Source organism: Felis catus, chromosome E1, assembly GCF_018350175.1.
Source record: "Felis catus isolate Fca126 chromosome E1, F.catus_Fca126_mat1.0, whole genome shotgun sequence".
Taxonomy (NCBI): domain Eukaryota; kingdom Metazoa; phylum Chordata; class Mammalia; order Carnivora; family Felidae; genus Felis; species Felis catus.
Genome location: NC_058381.1, coordinates 38,594,736 through 38,608,986, shown reverse-complemented (window position 1 = coordinate 38,608,986; position 14,251 = coordinate 38,594,736). Strand labels below are relative to the sequence as shown.

The following is a 14,251-nucleotide window of genomic DNA, read 5'->3' as shown; positions in this document are numbered from 1 at the left end:
GGCTTCAAGAGGTGGGAGGCTGGAGCAAGGGATCTACAACCGGGCAGGGACCACTCTAGTGAGGGAGGCGCACTGGGGCCTCTGTGACCTCAGAACCGGAGCTTGGTGCCCAGTATGAGGGTCAAGCTCCTCCAGTCTCAGCCTCCATGACCCACGCCCTCTGAAGGCCATTTTGCGGGGGGGGGGGGGGGGGGGGGGCGGGGAATCTGTGATCCCCTATTTCAAGTTCAGCTCCCCAGAATGAAATTTGTGCAAAAGGCAGGAGGAGGGGTCTGGAGGTTCTGAGCTCCACCAGGGACCCTGGGTCTTGCTGCTTTAGGAGATTCTCTGGAGAAAGGCTCGTACCCTCAAACTCTCTTAGCCAGCCAGGCATTAATGCAGCGAGCATTTATTGAGTGCCAACTCACTACAGCCTTTGTGAAGCACTGGAGTATTGAGATATAAAACAAGTAGCCACTGTGGTCAAGTCAGGGAGACAGATGGGTAAATGGATCCTCCTAACAGAAGGTGGTAAGCACGGAAGCTGTCCTGCCTGGGGAGTTTCCAGGAAGGCTCCCAGGAGGAGGTGTCCTTCCAGGAATCGTCCTTGTGAGGAATGAGGATGACTGATGAAAGGGAGACTCAGAGACCCAGAGACCAGTGCCCATCAGGGAAGCAACTCTTAGAAAAACAGGGCTCAGGAGCCAGAAGTCAAAGGTTATGGGGCAAAAGGCCACTCTACTCTTGGAACAAGGGAACAATCCTGAGGGGGCTGGCTTTTCAGAAGGACTGGAAGGTCTCCCCCATCACCCTCTGTCCTGGGTTGGGGGCAGGATGGGGAGGGGGAAGGGTGCAGCAGAGTTCTGCCTCAGGACTCTCAGCACCATGCCTGGCCCCATGGGTGTGTGCCCACCCATCTTTGGGTGGGGCCTAGGCCCAGAACGGGAGCCCAGGGCTCAGGCAAAGGAGAATCCTGGTAGTGAGCTAGAGGTCAGGACAGGAGGTCAGCACGGAGGAGGGGGGCTACACCTCACTGGTCCTCCCCCTCCCCCTCCCCCGTGGCACCACAAGGCACGCAGCCGCATATCACCCGTGCCAGCCCTCACCTCCCGGCAACGTCGCCGCATTCTCAGCCACGCCATCTGGCGTGCCCGCCGCTCCCCAGAACACTGCGGCGGGCGGGGGAGGGGGTAGCGGGGCAGGTGCCCACCCCAGAGCCAGGAAGAAGCGGCAGGTCCCCCTCCCCCAACGCCCTTTTGGACTTGAGGTGGGGCAGGGGGATGGGGAAGGGGGTGGCAGGTGCTCTCATGCTTCAGGAGGAAGCTTCAAGCATCCTGAGCTGATAGAACAGGCGCCGTCTGGGCAGTGCCAGCCTGCCCCCTCCCCTTCCTCCTCCCCCCACAGCACAGCTAATGCCAGCAGCACCGGGCCCTCAGAGGATCTCCAAATTCCTGCCCTTCCCCTCAAATCGGAGATGAGGGTGACGAGAACAGGCCGCCCCCTCCTCACTGTGCTCCTACCCTCATTCTTCACCTGCCCGCCCCCCTCAGCGGGGGGAGGCCCCAGGACCGTGGCCTTAGATGGCTTCCGCCACAGAACGGACACCTGGGTTCTAATCCACCTGCTCCCCACGGCTTGGCACTTTGGTGGGAAATCGAGTCTCCTTCTCCAGCACACTTGCCCCCGCCGATCTTATTTGGGGCATGGTGGTGGTGGTGGCGGCTGGCTAGGTGTCCTTCCGGGTGTCAGCATGGAGTGGAGTTTTTACAGATTTCTATGTATGTCTGTACTTTGGTGGAGCCCGGGGTGTAACGAGAGCAGTTTTACAGAACGTTCATCCTGTCCCCTGAGCAAGATTCCCCTAGACTGCTCAGGAATGACCTGTCCCCTCCCTCTGTCTCTGCCTGTCTCCCCCCGCCCCCCCCATCAGGACCTGAGCCTGCACAAAATGGCCGCCACCCCTCCGAGGCAGCCATTTTAGGTGCCCAGACTGTGGCCTCCCTTGGGATGGGGCTATGTCTCCATGGGAACCTCAGACCCTCAGCTCCCAGCTCCCTCCATGGGGGTGGGCAGCAGAAATGGGAGTCTTCCAGGCCTGGCTGAGGTACCCACCATTCCCCTTTTCCTCTCAGAGACCCAGAGGGGACTAGGCCCCTCACCAACTCCCTTCCCCCAATGCCAGGGGGAGGAACAGATGGCATCTCTGGGTGTCCTTCTCCTTCCGTCTCCTTCCTTCCATTTCTGGCTCTTTCTGTCTCTCCGTCACTGCATCTCCGCATCTCTGGGTGAACAGAGAGGAGCATGTATGTCTCTGTATGTTCGTGCTTGTTCGTGTGGATGTGGACACGTGTGTGTTGTACCTCTTCCAAGCCTATGTCTGAGGCCGGCCCATCCCACACCTCCCTCTGTTCCAATTTTCCCCTGTTTTTTATTGTATCTTCTAAAAAAAAGTTGAAACGTGTCGAGTGAGAAAAACTTGTTCCATTTTTCTGAAGGAAGAAAAGACAGGGGCAGGAAACAGACCAAGAGGGATGAAGTTCCCCATGCCCTCAGGTATACCCACCCCCACCCCCAGGTCTCCTTCTGTGGGGGGTTAAGAGGGGCTTCTCAGACCTAGAGAGCCAAGGTCATTCTCAACAGGAGGCTGGGAGGGATGGAAAGACTTCCCAAGGGCTCCTTTATCCTGAGCAAGGTATTGCTTCCCGCCTGGAGTAGAAAGCAAAGCTGGTAGGGGTCTGTGAGACCCTAGGTGGCTCAACCCAATCCCTCAGTGTCCAAAGGAGAAGGCAGAGGGTGTCCTTCTCCCCCAAGGAGGTACTCATTCTCTTACTCATCCATTCATTCACCCATTAATTCACCAAAAACGCAATTCCTATATAGACAAAGCATTCTGAATGTGTATGGGGGTATGTGCAAGAAATTAATATTGTAAAGCATGTTACAGTTTACAGAGTGCCTTAATAAAAATGAGATATGGCATTTGTTGAATGCCTCCTATATTGCTGGCCCTGTGTATTACCCCATTGAGTACTAACAGCAACTCTAGGAGGTATGGCATAATCATCCCCATTTTACAGATGTGGACATCAAGACTGAGAGACCTTATGCAACTTGCTCAAGACATTCAGCATTCTTTGAAGCTAGTAAGTGGGGTTGGGCAGAAATCAGAGTCCAAAGCACAGGAATGTAACTCAAATATCACATGGCCAAGGCCTTGAGGAGAAGGGGCCCCTATCGGGATCGAAGACCCCACCCTCAGTAAAGGGACAAGAAAGCCTTTGAGGCTGTACTCAAATTTGGACAGGGGCTGGCTGGCATTCCTGAGTCTCTACCCCACCTCATAGGCCTCTGTCTCTCTGGCTATGCCCAGAGTGCCCTGGACGATCTGCCATAGGTGAGATTTTACCTTCCCAGACCTAGGATCCCTGCAAGAATGGTGGAAGACTTAGCATCGACCTCTCATCCTTGGAGACTCCTGAGGCAGACTGTAGGGTTGTGGAAGGAGCACTTGGCTGGGAGTCAAGCCCCTGGATCCTAGGTCGGGTTCTGCTCTCCCTTCGTGTGTTCCTGGACAAGACAGTCCCTCTCTACAGACCTTGACAAAAGGAGGAGTTGGGGCTATTCGTTCTGAGGCTCCTTTTAGCTCCTGGCCAACTATCTCTGAGAGCCTCAGACACCGGCCTCCCCCTTCTCCAAGGCCTCCTTAGCTACTGTATGCACCTCTGTCTAAAACCTGATTCATTCTACCAAGCATCCAATCAGTGTCTTACCAGCCCAAGGTCCTCTCTGGAGGCTTCCCCGGGGAGAAAACTGTATGTGCCCAGATGGAGAGCGAAGCCCCTGTCTTGCTCAGCATTGCACCCACCACAGTGCTTGGAACATGCTTGACATCCAAGTGTGTGTGTGCTTAATGTATAATTGAAGTTGTCTGTGCATACGTAAGCTGGAGGAGGGGAAGGGACAGGAAATGTGGGTCTGAAACACACAAATGCTGAATCAGGGTGTGGGCAAGCGTCTCTCTCACCTGGTTGTGATTACCTGCTCACACACATGTATCTGTCTGAGTCAGGGTGTGTTTCTACTTTCTGCACCACAGGGTGAGGAACAGAGGTGTGTGCGTCTGTGTGTGTGCGTCTGTCTGTGTGTGTCTAAAGCTACCTCCCTCAACTCATGCCATTGGCATCTGTATCTGGCCCAGTGAGAGAGTTAAAAGGTGAGCTGTAAGAGAAAAGAGCCATTTCCTTCTTTATCAAGACACCTGTCTGACCCACCTCCCCTTTGTCCCTCTCAAGACTGTTGGAGTTGACTTCAGTATTTTTTGTAGGGGGAGGAGGATGCTGAGTCTTCTCTAGGAACTTCAGGCATTTTCCAGCCCAGCCCCCTCCTCCTCCCTTAAATAAGTAAGTCAGAAGGCCAGGAGAGAAAGCCACTGGTGGGATGGTTGCTTGTCTAGCAGGGGGAGGACATGAGGGAGGGGGTGAGTGAGAGATTTCTGGTTTAGGAATCCAGACTGAGACCCTCTCCCTCATTCCTGATGGTGGGTACACAGGCTTATCCTAGAGGCTCTTCTCCACCCCCACCCCAACGTACATATGCCCCCAAACACCCAAGGAAATCTCTCCCATAGGCTGACTCCACAGATATACACACATGTCCCCACAGACACACACACGCCCATGCAGAGGCACAGACATCCAGGCAAGTCTTTCCTTTTCTCTGTCTTTCCCTTGGTTTGAATTTCGTTCAGCCACATATGTTGTGTGTGCGTGAGGGTGGGTGGGGGAGGGGCAAACAGGGATGAGGGATGGCATGGTGCCAACATCTACCTATGGGGTTGGGCTAGGGACGCCCCCCACGCCCACCCTGGGAGGGGGCCTCAGCTGTCCCTTTGTGACTGAGGGGATCCTCCCAGGGAGTGGGGGCAAGCATAGAGGTCCCTTCTCCAGACCTGAGGTTTGGTCCCTGACCCACCTTTGGGGGCCTGCAAGGGAGGAAATGGACAGAGCAGGACCCTGGAGAGAGCATAGATAGAATTGGGGGCCACCACAAACCCCCAGTTGCCAGCCTTGTCACCCCATTGTTCCCATGTGGGGGGCTCTATATCCAAGGGGGGCAACTCCTCCCACCTCCCTCTCAATCCCTGCTTTCCCTGCGTTGGGCGGGGAGGGGAGGGCGGCAGAGATATTTATTTATTTCCTTTATTTATTTAATTTTTTTTTTTTTTTTTTTTTTTTTTTTTTTTTTTTGGAGTAGAGAGTGACAGATGGCGGCGGGTCCCGGGGGAGCCGGCTCTCCCCCAATGCAGACGCATGCCAATCACCGTCTCTCATGTGATAGCTGCTGCCCGTGACGTGCCAAGCCCATATGGCCTGGCATAGAGGCTGGTACCCCGCCTGGTAGAGATGCCACACTCGCTCCGCGGTTCGCATGGCGCTCTGAAGACGCCGGCGCCCGCCGCCTTGAGGAGCCGCTGCCCCCGCTCCCTGAAGATGGGGGAACAATGAAATAAGCGAGAAGATTCCTCTTCTCCCCCCTCTCTCTCTTGCCCCCCTCCCCCCCCTCCCCTCCCCTCTCCCCTTGACTCCTCTCCGAGGTAAGTTGTCCGAAAGGGAGCTAGATCTGACCCGCCGGCTGCGGGGGGGGTGGGGAGGGCGGCTGCTTCGGCCGACAAGAGGGTCCGCAAATCCCCCCTTCCTGGGACGATGCCCCCTCATAGGGTGGGCATCGGAGGCGCCCAGGGTTCCCTCTCCCCTAGGGGCTGCAGCTCAAGGGGCTACGGAGGGAGGCGTCTCTGCTTGCGATGGGCTTGGGGAGAAAAGCAAGATCATGGTGGGGGGGGGAGTGAAGAAGCTGAGATGGGGACCCCCCCCCGCATGGTTGTCCCGGAGGAACCTGCGACCTTTCTTCACCACCCAAAAAAAAAAAAAAAAAAAAAAAAAAAGGAAAAGAAAAGAAAAAAGAAAAGAAAACAAATTTGATTCCCCCCCACCATCAGTACCGAAATACAACGAGATCTGGAGAGTCGTGAAGGAGGGAGGCAGTTTGAAGGGGGTAAAGGGGTCCTTGACCGCAGGGGAGACGGACGAGGCTCGCTTCTCTCCGTCTCCTCCCCACGCCCGGGTTCCTCGGTCCTCGCCTCCCGGAGCCGGCTCCGGGAGCCGGGGACGCAACGGCTAGAGACGATCCTCCCGCCTCTGGAATTGGGGCTGCGGGGGTGGGGGCCGGGCCGAGGGCGGCGCGCGGCCAAGTTGCAAATTGGATTAGGGCGTGTGGGGGTGAGAGCCGCGGGAGGGGTGGGGGAGCCCGGTCGAGGGGCCCGGGCCGCCAGAGCCGCCGTGCGGGGCAGCTGTCCCCACCCGCGGCCGCCCAGCCTTCCTCCACCGCCAGGAGAGAACCGGCGTTCAGGGCGAGCGCGCCGCCTCCCCGGGCGAAGATGTCTGTTTCCTAACGCCCCGATTCGGTCCCTGCCCTGACCCGGAGAAGCCCCGAGTGCGGGCAGCGGCCCCTCATTCAGGCAAGGGGCGGAGCCGGGGCCCAGCGCTGGGGAGAGGGCCTGGGCCGAGATCCCGGGCCGGTAGCCGGGGCAGGGCTGGGCCGGCTCTGGGCGGGGCAGGAGGAGGAGGTGGGCATCCAGGGCACCCTGGGCACCCGGACTTGGGGGTGGAGGCGAGTTGGGGGGGGGCGGCGTGACCCCATTGTGCCCCTCACTCAGTGCTGTTTCCCCTTCCCGCCCGCGGGGCGCCCTCAGGCACCATGCTGACCCGCCTGTTCAGCGAGCCCGGTCTCCTCTCGGACGTGCCCAAGTTCGCCAGCTGGGGCGACGGCGACGACGACGAACCGAGGAGCGACAAGGGCGACGCGCCGCCGCCGCCGCCGCCTCCGCCGGGGCCCGGGGCTCCGGGGCCAGCCCGGGCCTCTAAGCCAGTCCCTCTCCGTGCAGACGAGGTGCCGGAGGCCGCGCTGGCCGAGGTCAAGGAGGAAGGCGAGCTGGGGGGCGAGGAGGAGGAGGAAGAGGAGGAGGAGGAAGGGCTGGACGAGGCAGAGGGCGAGCGGCCCAAGAAACGCGGGCCCAAGAAGCGCAAGATGACCAAGGCGCGCCTGGAGCGCTCCAAGCTGCGGCGGCAGAAGGCGAACGCGCGGGAGCGCAACCGCATGCACGACCTGAACGCGGCGCTGGACAACCTGCGGAAGGTGGTGCCCTGCTACTCCAAGACCCAGAAGCTGTCCAAGATCGAGACGCTGCGCCTAGCCAAGAACTACATCTGGGCGCTCTCGGAGATCCTGCGCTCCGGCAAGCGGCCCGACCTGGTGTCCTACGTGCAGACGCTGTGCAAGGGTCTATCGCAGCCCACCACCAACCTGGTGGCCGGCTGCCTGCAGCTCAACTCGCGCAACTTCCTCACGGAGCAGGGCGCCGACGGCACGGGCCGCTTCCACGGCTCTGGTGGCCCATTTGCCATGCACCCCTACCCGTACCCGTGCTCGCGCCTGGCGGGCGCACAGTGCCAGGCGGCGGGCGGCCTGGGCGGCGGCGCGGCGCACGCCCTGCGGACCCACGGCTACTGCGCCGCCTACGAGACGCTGTATGCCGCGGCGGGCGGCGGCGGCGCGAGCCCGGACTATAACAGCTCCGAGTACGAGGGCCCGCTCAGCCCCCCGCTCTGTCTCAATGGCAACTTCTCACTCAAGCAGGACTCGTCGCCCGACCACGAGAAAAGCTACCATTATTCTATGCACTACTCGGCGCTGCCCGGCTCGCGGCCCACGGGCCACGGGCTGGTCTTTGGCTCGTCGGCTGTGCGCGGGGGCGTCCACTCGGAGAATCTCTTGTCTTACGATATGCACCTTCACCACGACCGGGGCCCCATGTACGAGGAGCTCAATGCGTTTTTCCATAACTGAGACCTCGCGCCTGCCCCTTTCTTTTTCTTTTGCCTTTGCCCGCACCCCTGTCCCCAGCCCCCCGAGCGCAAGGGGACCCCCACCTATCCTGGCGCCGGGCGCGGGGAGCGGGCCGCCGGTACTGACCCTCTCCCGGGCAGTGCAGTCCTCTTACCAGTGGGTGGCCCGTCCCAGGAGCCTCGATTACCCCAGGGGACTCGCCTTCTCTCTCCCCAAGGGGTTTCCTCCTCTTTCCCAGGGGTAGTTCTCCAGGGACCCCTCTTAGGGCACTCCCTGGAGACCACCCCCCATTCCCAATCTCTACATTTAGGTTTCCCCCTCCCCTTCCCCTCTGCAGGCCCAAAGGCATCGGCAAGGGGGCAGCTGAGCTGTGGGATACTGTTTTCCCTCTACTGTTGTTGTTGTTATTATTATTATCATTATCATTATTATTATAACAGACACCGAGCTGCCGTGGCAGAAAGGAGCCGGGCGCCCCCTCTTTCTTGAAGAGGGCATAAGTCAGGGCGCTCCAGCCTGGACCTGGAACACCCTCTCCCCGACCCCTCGTCTCAGCGTTTCGTGATTTTAATTTTGGCGGGAGGAAGTGTGGATTGAGAGGAAAGAGAGAGGCCAAGACAATTTGTAACTAGAATCCGTTTTTCCCCGTTTCCTTTTTTAAAAACAAACAAACATACATACAAAAAAAAAAAAAAAAAAAAAAAAAGCTAAGAGGCGACGGAGGCCGAACGCAGAGTCCGGATCGGAGAGAAAACGCAGTAAGAACTTTTAGAAGCAATAAAAGGCAAAAAAATACTACTACCAATAATAAAAAGACACAAATATCTATGCAAGGAGGTTCTGACTGAGCCTAGCGGCCCGGCCCGGCCCCGGGATGCCCCTCCCGGCCCGCGGGCCGCGCCGCCCAAGCGCGGATCTGTGCACTTTGGTGAAGTGGGGGCCGGCGCCGCCCCCTCCCCTCCCCAGGTTCTTACAATCAGTGACTCGGAGATTTGGGGCCCCAGTGCCACTGCCCTCCCCCGCCCCGTCCCCATTGTGCGTCATGCTGTTTTTTAAAAATCTGTTTCCAAATTTGTATGGAATGGCAAACTGTTGGGGGGGTCGGTTTGGGGAGGGAGGGTTTGCATGAGAGACACACACACGCACACCACACCGCACGCACACGCAGGCCCGGCGCCGGCGTCCGGGGGCAGAGGGGAGGAGACCTCGCCGACCCCCCCCCCCGCTCCCCACAGGCAAGCCTCATCCCGGGTTGAGGGTGGAGACCAAGACCTGGGGACAGCCCCGCCCCTGCCCGACTGTGCCTCGGTGGGCGCAAGGCGCCGGCCATTTCCGATGACTGGAGAGGAGGTTTTTGTCTGAAGCGTCCTCTTGGTTCTGGCTAGCAGGTGGGCAGGGAGAAGGCTGAGGGTTCCTTCTGGAAGTTTCCCAGAAAAGGGGGCAAAAGGAGAACCTCTCCCCACCGGAGGCAGGAGATCAGGCATCCAAACACACGACGCAAAAATGCAAACCCACAAGCGACACACCCACACACTCACCCACATACTCACACGCAATTTTACCTTCCTCTTGTAGCGAAGATGAAACTCCCGTCGGACACCCGAAGTGCATTGCGTGTTTCTGTTCAGTTTAATGACGATTAATAAATATTTATGTAAATGAGATGCAAAGCCGGACCCGGTTTCTCACAGTGGCCTCATTTCATTTGGGGGATTGAGCTGGGGCTCTGGGGGATGGAGACAGAGTCAAGTGACTGTGCAGAGGCCAGGTACAGGGACCCTGGACATTCCTGGGAGGGATTTCCACCCTACAGCCTTCCTCACACCCATCCACTGGGCACCAAAACAGCTACAGTCATTGCCCTTCCCGGACCTTACACAGACTTACACACTCTCCTAGCACAAAGCATTGTACTAATCTCCTTACACTCCTTCAGTTCCCAAACATGCACCTCCTTTGAGAACAAAATATCTTTTCTTCACTGAAAAATGACCCAGTTGGGAACAGCCAGTCATTTTACAACCCTCTGCCCACTGTTGCAAAAAAACAAGTGCAGGGAGATAGAGAGACAACCATTTGAGCCAGACAGGGATGTTTTTAAATAAAAAAATTATAAGGTCATGAGGATGAAATATTAATGTAGGAAGTCTTTTTAGTCTTAAATTTGTGTTTCAGTAGACTCAGGGGAATCAGCCATTTTTAGCCTCAAGAATATTGAAATTTACAGTGGTGTTGATGAGGTTGCAGGGACATCCCAAGGCTGTATGAAGGGTCTGAACCTAGGTGGCCACTTGGAACAGTGGAGCTTGACATCACCATGAGTTTCCCCTGACAGGACAGCAGGAACCCTTCTGGTCCACATCTGGACAACTTCCTTCCTGCCTGGTGCAGCTCCAGACAGAGGGAAGCCCTCAACCTAGGGAGGTGGAAAAAAGGGCACCACAGAGGAGTTGGTGCTGCCTAAGCTGCTTCCTCATCTCAGAGAAGACAGCCTCACAGTTCTCTTTCTCTGAGCCTCAGGGGCACAGGTATCTCTGAACTGACTTCCCTGAAAGGACCCTCCCTTAGACATCGGTGCCCACTGGACTCCTGGAATATGTGAAGGGGAGGGGTCTAAGTCCCAAAGACTAACATCTCAAAGCCTGAACACGGTTAGGAGTACCGAGACTGTTTCCAATGCTGCTTCCTTAAATAATTAACAACAACAACAACAACAACAACAACAACAACAACAACAACACTGTTGCTCGTTTTAGAACTGAAATGGGCGGTGTACTGTTGGGGCTGGATGCTAAGGCTTTTAAAGATTTGATCCAAGGCCCCCCAAAAAGGAGAGCGCCATGACAAAATTGTGAAAGGAAAAGCTAGTTGAAGGAAGCTTTAAATGTAAAAGCGTAGATCGGATTATACTGTCTGACCTTCAGCTTGGTGCCTCCCTTAAGTGACCACTTCCAAACACTCTCACCAGTGGAGACAATGCCCTCTCTCTACCAGAGGACTGCTGCGGGTAGACAGAGGCCAGGAGGCTGGGAGCTGTTCGCGCCCCGGTGCTGACTCTCGTCCAGTCTCTTGCTTTCCCGCCTGCCGCAGACGGAGGCCGCTTGTGACGGCCCCAGGGAGCGTGGCACCACGAGAGGCCCTTCCTGATACCCGGCTGGAATTCTGGGCGGAATTCGCCTGCGGTTTTTGTAGAATTTCACTGGAATCCTCTCAAAATTTCATTCTAGAATTCTTATGGGATCATATATCTAAAGTGAGCTTAAGAAGTGGACTCTTCGACCTAGCATTCACCTCTGTCAGTGGTCTAAGGGGATTTAATAAACCTCTGAGTCACCCCTATTCTTGGGAGAAAGGATTTGACCCACCTTCTCCCCCCACCCCCCAACACTTCCATGATGTATGAAGCTAGGCGCAACTCCCAGACTCAAATCTGGAGTCTGGTCTGCTCATGGCATGGGACAGGCCTGGCAGGGACAACTAGAGAGAAAAAGAATTCGGCACCCATCCCGAGGCCTGAGTCTTATCCTGCCCTGGAAACAAGGTTAATTGGGCTTCTCTCCCACTCAGCCTGTTTCCCAGAAGCTGTTCTGAAGTCCCGGGCTGGGTGGCATCCAGGTGGCTTGGGGCTGGAAGCAAAAGACCCCTCCACGTGGCTTCCCTGGCCAGACCAGACTCCTACACTTCACTCTTCTGGCTACTCCACGCAGCACGATTAGGTTTTGAAAGGTGGATTCCAGTTCCTTTCAAAAGGTGTTGATGACTACCGAGACACAGCACCTGTGGTCACCTCAAGGCAGGCGGAGGTGCTCTGGCCCCTTTTGGGGCTGGGATCCCCAATGCCTCTGCCTCTGCCTCCGGTGAATTCCAGCGACTACGTGAGCTACCCCTTCCCCAATTCCTGACCCTCCCCCCATACTGGCTGCACTCTAGCTGTGCTCTATCCTCCCATCACCCCCTTTCCCAACACTCAACTTCCCCGGTGAGATGGCCAGATGAGCAGGAGAAGATGATGCGGGAGGACACGCAGCCCCAAACTCCCCCTCGCAGGTCGTTTTCTCTAGCTGGCTCTCCCGCCTGCAGGCACACACACCGAGAAGCTCCAGGAACAGAAGGAGGTGTGTAGGGTGGGGGAGAGGGAAAAAGCTAAAAGGGGCCAGAGCAGTGGTAGGGAGGGGGCAAGGGGAGAAGTCCTAGAGAGGACGCCCTCCCTGTCCTAGCTTGAGCAGCGGGATCTCCAAGCACGCACTAGCAGAGGCTCAGCTCAACCCCTGGGCTGTGGAAACCTGAAAACTGCAGCCGGGATCAATCAGGAGGGCATCTTCCCCTTGATTTTCCCACCCCCATCTGAAGTCAAGCATTTGGAAATGGCAGGGAAACAGAGATGTTTCTGAGTCCAGGCCATTTGTCCATCAGGGAGAAAGGGAGAAAAAGCCTTGTGCTCTTCTCCTCTCTGTTTAACCAGCCACAATCGACCGGGAGTCCCTGATGCCCAGTGAACCCCCAGCTCTGATTTCGTCACCTCGTAGGACAACACAATAAACCACTGAGTACAGTCCAGGGAAACTAAACCCCAAGGGAGTCAGCAACAGGGAAGCCCTGGCACTCCCTAAACTCCACCGGGCTGTGTTTGCTTCCCTCTCTTTCTGTTTTATGGGAAAGTTCACAAGCCTGACGATGCAAGAATTGCCCATAGAGGTCAGAGATTTCATTCTCTCTTGGATGACCTTGGCTTTCTTCTCTTCCCCAGAATCTTAAACCTGAAGTTGTCTTCTTCTTGGAGGAGAAATCTAAATTTGAGGGGACATTGAGACCGAGGGATAATTCTAGATTCCACAGTTTAGTTCTCAAGGAAGGTGGGAAGAAAGGGACAGTGTGGGCCAGGCCTGACCAGGCTTGGCCTTCGCCTCCACTCCCAGGCTCCTCATGTCACAACAGGGGTTAGATCAGGACTCCACACTTGACCTGCTCTTATGTGCTCAAAGGAGAAGGTTTCTTCTTGCGAGATGTGGAAGGGGGCAGGTGGGCCTCGGCAGTCACAACAGGCTTCCCAGCTCACAGCCCGAAGATGTCGTCACTTTTCTTTCTCTAAGGCTGGGGCGTGAAGGCACCGACCACAGACCCAGAGGGGAGGTAAGTAAGGACCTGGACTTTGAGAAATCCGAAAAGCCTCTTCCTCTCCTAAATCCTGAATTAGCCTCTTGCCTTTCTGTCCTGCATCTTTAAAAATTCTGGACAGTTTTCCTTGATGAGAAGTGGTAAGAAAGGGCACAGCCACCTCAGAAGGACTGGTCTGCTCTCTGAAACTTTCTCTATCCTAAAGCCCTGGGATGGGAGCAGCCTGCCCGGGGAGTGCCAGCAAGAGAGGACTGAGAGGAAGGCTGGGCTCACGGGCAGAAAGGTAACCAGTTTCTCAGGGGGAGATGCCAGGGACTGGGACTGGCAGGGACTGGGAGGTGGGCGGGGGGGGGGGGACGGGGGTTAGCCCCCTGGTGTGAGGAGAAGCTGGGCGCTCAGAGAGGAAAAGACAAGGGAACCCCTAGACACTGGCTGTGCCAAGAAAGCTGGGGTACGCCTTGGGTGGAGATGCTGCCCAGATGTGCACCTGGGTGTGGCTCTAACACGCCTTCCTGTTAGAGTGCAGGAGGGCAGTGCCGACTCCCCAGACACACTGGGGCTGCAGGGCTCCATACCCTGAGTGTGTGCCTGGTGTTCGGTTATTCAAACCTTTTTCTTAGCTTCTCTCCACCTCCGTATTCCTCTCATTCCTCTTTTTGGAATTAATTGAATTAGGAACGGGTCTTTCCGGGGCGCTTCCGCCTCCCGCCCGAGGCTGTGCTGGCCAGGAGGCCGAGGCTGCCAGGTCATGTCCCGCCGGGGCGAAGGAGCCCCCAAGCCCCTTTGGGGACCCGCGTGCCAGTTCCTACCCTCAGCCAAGTCTTCGCCAAGGGCACAGCTGGGCGGGGTCTGGGCAGTCCGCCCGGCTTGGGACATCTGTTCTCGCCAGAGTCGCATTAAAGGCAAGAGGTGGGGGTGGGGGTGGGGGGCTCAGAACCAACCTCTCAATCCCAAGCCGATGCCTGCTTTCTCGACCGCAGGCGGAGGCAGTGGGGGACACCTGACTCGCAGAGTTTTCTCTTTTCCCTAGGGAAAAGCGAGAGAATTGGTATGGGGGAAGTGGGGCTTTCCTTCCTGCCTTCCTCTCTCCTGCTCGCCGAACAGATGCCACATCGGGCCTCACTCCTGGAGGGCAAAAGGGTACTCCTGCCCTGCGGGAGCTGCGCGGGAGCCTCGGGAGGCTCGGGCGCCCGGGATACCTCGGAGGCTTCGGGCCGGCCGGAAGCGGTACGGATCCCGCTTGCAGCGAACTCCC

At 57.1% G+C, this 14,251-nt stretch overlaps 1 protein-coding gene across 2 annotated transcripts; it reads left to right on the top strand.

Annotated features, from left to right (window-relative positions):
• Positions 1–1,956: 1,956 nt before the first annotated feature.
• Positions 1,957–9,557, top strand: NEUROD2 (neuronal differentiation 2). Of its 2 annotated transcripts, XM_045044832.1 has the most exons (5): positions 1,957–2,083; positions 2,475–2,532; positions 3,057–3,122; positions 5,233–5,572; positions 6,728–9,557. In XM_045044832.1, exon 5 carries the CDS (start codon positions 6,733–6,735, stop codon positions 7,879–7,881), a length of 1,149 nt encoding a protein of 382 aa, XP_044900767.1. In that variant the 5' UTR covers positions 1,957–2,083; positions 2,475–2,532; positions 3,057–3,122; positions 5,233–5,572; positions 6,728–6,732; the 3' UTR covers positions 7,882–9,557. The 2 variants fall into 2 exon arrangements, with proteins under 2 accessions (XP_044900767.1, XP_023099860.1); XM_023244092.2 differs by lacking the exons at positions 1,957–2,083; positions 2,475–2,532; positions 3,057–3,122 and adding exons at positions 4,123–4,192; positions 4,304–4,379.
• The last annotated feature ends 4,694 nt before the right edge of the window (positions 9,558–14,251 follow it).

Excerpts from the sequence above, each read along its gene's own strand:
- NEUROD2 (XM_045044832.1), top strand. The coding sequence starts at position 6,733 with ATGCTGACCCGCCTGTTCAGCGAGCCCGGTCTCCTCTCGGACGTGCCC.